At 40.1% G+C, this 5,869-nt stretch overlaps 1 protein-coding gene across 1 annotated transcript; it reads right to left on the bottom strand.

Annotated features, from left to right (window-relative positions):
* Positions 1 to 1,291: 1,291 nt before the first annotated feature.
* On the bottom strand, positions 1,292 to 3,591 carry LOC101856960 (probable cell cycle serine/threonine-protein kinase CDC5 homolog). The gene is made up of 3 exons (XM_005096374.3): positions 2,989 to 3,591; positions 2,551 to 2,663; positions 1,292 to 2,158 (listed from the first exon to the last, which is right to left on the bottom strand). Exons 1-3 carry the CDS (start codon positions 3,589 to 3,591, stop codon positions 2,044 to 2,046), a joined length of 831 nt encoding a protein of 276 aa, XP_005096431.1. The 3' UTR covers positions 1,292 to 2,043.
* Positions 3,592 to 5,869: the final 2,278 nt, after the last annotated feature.

The raw sequence follows: 5,869 nt of genomic DNA, 5'->3' as shown, positions 1-5,869 counted from the left end.
AGGGGGGAGAGGGTGGAGGGGTGCGGGGTGGGGAAATGAGAGGTGTCGAGGGGAGACAGGCGACTGAACTGAGAGTGTTGGGATTGGTCATTGTTCGGTTTTCCTGACGGACTACTGGGGAATTTCTTCCTTGTTTTCTTCTCTTTCTCAGGTCACGGGGTATGGGGAGACTGATCACGTTTGTTTATGTTTGTGTGTTCGTTTTTGTTGCTCTTGGTTGTTGGTTCTTTTGGTGGGTTTTTTAAAGGTTTTTTTAAAAGTCTCAGTAAACAAAACGTATTCGAAGAGAATGGAATGTAGAAGCATATAGAAGAAGTGTGGGTGGAGGGGAATGGGTGGAAAGGTGCCCTTTGGGGAATGTAGGGGTTTGATGAAATGGGAGGGGAGGGGAGGAGGGCAAAGGGAAGAGTTCGCAGAGGTGAGGGCTTCTGATCTTGTAGTGAGTAACGCCTTTTACAAGACATTTTATCTGTGGAGTTACTGAAAATGACTCTGTTTTTCCCCGGCGCGATTTCAGTTGTGTCCAAAATGGTCTGGATTCTGGATATACAGCAAACAAACAAACAAACACACATACAGACACACATACATACTGGCTGTGTCGGCAGAGAATACTAGATTTACTCTAAGAACATTCTGGTAATGCTCAGCGATATGACACACGAATAAGGTTGCTACATTTTGAATCAAACAAAGAAATCGAAAGACCTGTTGTAAACCCTCCAGCCCAAGCTGAAACAGCTCAATGTTGTTTATCGTAGTCTCTTTACTTTTGTTTAGAAGGCATGTCTTCTTTATTTTTAAAATTATTTATTGTTGTTATAAAAGTAACAATGAGCTGAAAAGATCAAGAAAATGAGGGCAAATTTGTAAAACTGGAAATTGAAAAAGGAGAGTAGTATGTCAAAAAAGAGTTGAAGCACTTGTATGCTCAGTATTTAGGGTTATATTTCGCAGAGGGCAAAGGGGGAACAATGTTTATTTTCATAGGCGCATTTTTAATTTGTCCACATTGCTACAGTTCTCTTCATCACAGAACTCGTCTTTTCCCTCTCAGTTTTCACGGGCTTGGGACCGTCACAGAGTACACAGTACACTGAGGCCTGATTAAAAAGACGGCGCTACCGAGCGCTCACGTCTGGGGGAGTTAGTGTTAGTTAATTAGTTGTTAGGGTTGGTTAGTTAGTGGTTAGTGTTGGTAAGTTAGTAATTAAAATGGTTGTTAAAATGGTTAATGGTGGGTAGTTAGAGGTTGATTTTGGTTTATCAGCGGTTAATATGTGTTCTTTAATTGTTGGCATTGATAAGTTAGTAGTGGGCGCAGGTTTGTCAGTGGTTGATGGAGACAGCTAATGTTTTACAACTTGAGTTTGTTAAATGAGGTGTAATGATGGTTAGCTAGTGTTTTAGAATTGGCCAGCTGGTATTTCATAGTTAGCGTTATTCAGTTATGGTTTTATAGTTATTGCTGATTAGTTAATATTGTTAAGTTAAAGTTAGTATTCATTACTTAAGCTCTTTTCTGAATAACTTTTTAGTCTGTTTTTCCTTAAATTTAAATCTAGTAATATTTAATTTACAACTTGAGTTTGTTAGATAAGGTGTAATGATGCTTAGCTAGTGTTTTAGCATTGGCTAGCTGGTCTTTCTTAGCGTTATCCAGTTAGTGTTGTATAATTATTCTTGATCAGTTAATATGTTACAGTTAGTTTTGATTACTCAGTGTTCTTTTCCTTTCAGTTTTTGAAGTGTATTTAATTTAGTGTTTTTTAGTTTGTGGAGTACATTTACTTAATATTGGTTACTTTATACCTAGTGTCAATTAAAAAGGGTTTTTTTTTAATTCGTTAGTGTTCGGGTTAATCTTTTAAAAAAATATGTTATTGCTTTTAATGGTACCAAAACTGTAATTAAAATTAAGTCAGCGAGATTTAAAAGAGCTCGGTGTTGGGTTGTGCTATTACTGTTAGTAGGAAAGAAAAATTAGTATCAAATTAGTTAATAGAAAGAAAAAAGGTTGCGACTACCAAAGGTCCGTGTTTCTCACAAACCCTCCATAATTCCCCTGAGCTTCTCACGAGTAGACAAGAACTCCAAGAGGCCGGGAACAGACAGTCGCTTCTGAGGATCTCCGCGCAAAAGTCCTTTCAGAACTTCTCTGTGGAGGAAAACAAACACAGATTGAGGTTAGAAAAGTTTTAGCAAATTAAATATTAGTAAAAAGAAATGATAACATGCGTTTAAAATGCTTCAAAGATGACACATAACATGATATATAACTGGATACCAAGCGATGCAAGATGGTATTAGTAATGTATAATAATTGAAGCATAAAAGTCTTCAGTTATATGAAAAAAATGCTGTCAAAGATATAAAAATGTTTTAGTTTATTTAAGCCCCGTATCCACACAGAACTTCATCAACGTTTCAATACAATTTATACTTTCACATCAAAGCATACAACGAAAACGTCTATGGTGGAAACCATTCTACTGCGTTCTAATATATAATACAATTCAGTAAACCATGACAGTATTATAGCTGTCTTACCTGAACATTTCGGGCAGAGAAAAATTCCTCACAACGTCCAGTAGATCCAGGTCTGCTGGTTTGAGTCTGAAAACCAAAGACCACAGCGTGGCTCCCAGTGCGTATGCGTCCATCTGAAAAAAAAGAAAACAAATGACCGGAACATTAGACATCGGAATCACGTTACATTAATATCAAACATCATAAAAATTGAAGCAATTGATAACGATATCATGCTACAAATAATATAGATAGATTGTGTAATAAAAGTGATGACACCCTAATACCGATGAATTAGACAAAAGGGTGAAAGCGTAGACATAAAAGTAATAATATTTCTTTGGCAGAATAAACACAAACAGCAGATACCTTTCTGTGTGCTAAAAACGCACGTCTAACCTGTGTAATGACCACAACAAATCAAGGCTGAAACGTAAAAAATAAAGAAGAAAAACTTACCAGAAAAGGGTCGAATTTGTAACCAAGGAAAAACTCAGGTCCATGGTATCCCAGAGTTCCTCTCCAGCGACTCACGGTGTTTTCTCCATCAGGTAAGATCTGAGAACAACCAAAGTCTCCGAGGATGGCGTTGCCGGAGGCGTCTAGGAAGATGTTGCCTGGCTTCACGTCCCCGTGTACACAGCGCTGGTCGTGGAGATATCTCAGGGCACAGGCGGTTTGTACGAAAACCCGTTCCACTTGGTCCCATTGGAGCGACTGACGCAATCCATCCAAAGATCCCTGAGAACACAGGGGCATATAGATAGCCAGGAAGCTGTCACACGTGACCACCCAGTCCATCTTCATGAGGTGCGGGTGCTGAACGTTGTGCATGATGGTCAACTCCTCGGTGCTGTCCTCGAGACCTCGATGTCGTCCTTTACTGTCCAGGTAAGGGATCTTCTTGATTGCCTTACGAATGGAGTCGTCGTTCTTCATGGAAGCTTCCAAAACTAGCGAATTCTTCTTCTTGGCAAGGACACGCACAAACTTCAAGTTGAAATTGTTCAGAAAGTCTCCATCACGAATGACGGTGACATCGGGAAACGTGAGAGTAGCCATGCTAGATATCTGCCGAGTTGTCGAGAAATTCTGTAGAGGAAAATACAAGACGTATCCAACCTGTCACTGCGAGAGCGATATGCTGAACTGAAGGAATGTCCAGACCCCTTCACTTTTATAGTGGAGTCAAGCGTCCCCCTAAAGAGGGGTATTTGTCTTCAAAATCACCGACACCGATTGTCGGTCCTTGCTTTGACATAGCTTCCATTGTTCACATCACAGACGCCGGCTGCATTGACCATCGGACATCAAAGGGCGGTCACCCAACAATGACCATCAGACATCAAAGGGCGGTCACCCAACAAGGACCATCAGAATTCAAAGGGCGGTAACTCTACAATGACCTTCAGACATGAAAGGGCGGTCACCCAACATGGAACATCAAACATCAAAGGGGGTCACCCAAAACCGACCCGTAGACATCAAAGGGTAGTTACTCAAGAATGACCATCAGACATCAAAGGGTTGTCACCCAACAATGACAAGCAGAGATCAAAAGGGCAGTTTCCCCAAAGTAGGCCGACACACACTGACCAACCACTCTCACAAGCTCACAGATGATGTACAAAGTGCAACAGAGTTAAAGAAACTCTTGTTATGTTTTCTTGCATACGATTTATTGCACAAAAAACTCTTTTGACAAACTTGACAAAGTTTAAACAAGCAATATATCTGCAGCCTCTTTGTACTTTATTTGTCGCAAAGTTAAGTATCGCTGTCTTTTCTGTACTTTTTTCGTTGTTTTTGATTATTTTTCCTTGAAATGGTGGTTATAGAAACTGTTGTGTGTTAATACGGAAAGCATATGGTTTAAGGAACCAGTTACCGTGTGAATTGATAGACAATAACATAATTTTATTTTAATGTAGTTCATTTTACAACAATCAGTGATGTGTTTTTTCGTGGATGTATTAAGAAAACAAACAAACAGCATCAACGATGGTCGGCCCTTGCTTAGACACGGCCTCCATTGTCTACATCACAGACTCCCCCGCTATGACCAGTAGGCATCAAAGGGCGGTTATCCAACATTGACCACTAGACAGCAAAGGGCAGTCACCCAGGAGAGACCACCAGACATCAAGGGCAGTCACTAAGCAGTGACCAGCAGAAATCAAGGGGAGGTCATAGAACAGTCACCAGCAGAAATCAAAAGGATGTCATAGAACAGTCACCAGCAGAAATCAAAGGGCGGTAATAGAACAGTCACCAGCAGAAATCAAAGGGAGGTCATCGAACAGTCACCAGCAGACATCAAAGAGCAGATTTCTCAAAAGAAGACCGACAAACATTGACCAGCCATCCTCAGTATCTCACGGCTGTCGTTTGCAGTGAGGCACAGTAAAAGAAGAAGTATTGTTTTCAAACCGTTGTTATCAAATACTTATTATTACACATGTAAGCTATAAGTCCCCAGTACTATGCTTTCTTTAGCACAAACCCTGGAAGCTTTTAGTTGCCTGTAGATGTTTGTGTTTATGTAAAAAGTAACAATAATGATAGTTTAAAGTAATGGTGACATGGAATACAAATAGAGTAAGAACCTCGTGTCAGAAAAAGGGAATGACAACTTGTATTTCCACACTTCTTCCTGGCATTTTTATTTTCGAATGTTTGTAGTCAGCCTGGTTCCCTTGAGTTTCTTGATACTTTTCTCAACTTTTAAAAATTCCTTTTTTTTATTAACTTAAAAAAATTACAACCGTTAAAATTATTAAACCGTGTACGTAAAGTCACAATAATGAGTAATAAATCACAATGAATGACCTGTTGACTGTTATATTTAATCTATTTTAATCCAATATCCCGAACAATCAATATCTCACTTCAAAAGTACCGACTCCGATTGTCTTCCTTTGTATTAATTGTTTACGTCACAGACGCACACAGCCGACGTCAGTGGTGTAGCGGTTGGCATTTCCCCGTCCTATACAGGGGACCCGGGTTTGATTCCCGATGTCACAAGAACAGCGAACAACAATCGGAGAGACAGAATCTGATTTAATAGTCCAAGTTTTCAATACTTCTGACCAACAGAAATGAGACTGCTGGTTCGGGGGGTTCGAGTCTCAGCTCAATCCGACGTTGTGTCCTTGGGTAAGGCACTTTACTTGAGTTTCCCCACTTGGATCGGTCCTTTCTGATTTTTATAATGGACGTTATACTCTGAGATCCCTGGTAAAAGTGTCGATAGGTGCATTAAACCCTTGGAGTAACTATATAGGGAGAGGCCCTAACGTTGCGTCGCCCGCTCAACAGTTCCAACCAAGTTGAAGCC

Source organism: Aplysia californica, unplaced genomic scaffold (genome assembly GCF_000002075.1).
Source record: "Aplysia californica isolate F4 #8 unplaced genomic scaffold, AplCal3.0 scaffold00127, whole genome shotgun sequence".
Classification (NCBI taxonomy): domain Eukaryota; kingdom Metazoa; phylum Mollusca; class Gastropoda; order Aplysiida; family Aplysiidae; genus Aplysia; species Aplysia californica.
The sequence above is the reverse complement of the archived record's forward strand: the minus strand, read 5'-3'. Positions and strand labels throughout refer to the sequence as shown.

What these genes read in the sequence shown, in the direction of transcription:
- LOC101856960 (XM_005096374.3), bottom strand. Translation starts at nt 3,591, where the DNA reads ATGGCTACTCTCACGTTTCCCGATGTCACCGTCATTCGTGATGGAGAC. An exon ending in ACAAATTCGACCCTTTTCTG is followed by an intron (nt 2,664 to 2,988) that starts GTAAGTTTTTCT and finishes CTTTTTTTTCAG; the next exon opens with ATGGACGCATACGCACTGGG. An exon ending in TCTCTGCCCGAAATGTTCAG is followed by an intron (nt 2,159 to 2,550) that starts GTAAGACAGCTA and finishes TTTCCTCCACAG; the next exon opens with AGAAGTTCTGAAAGGACTTT.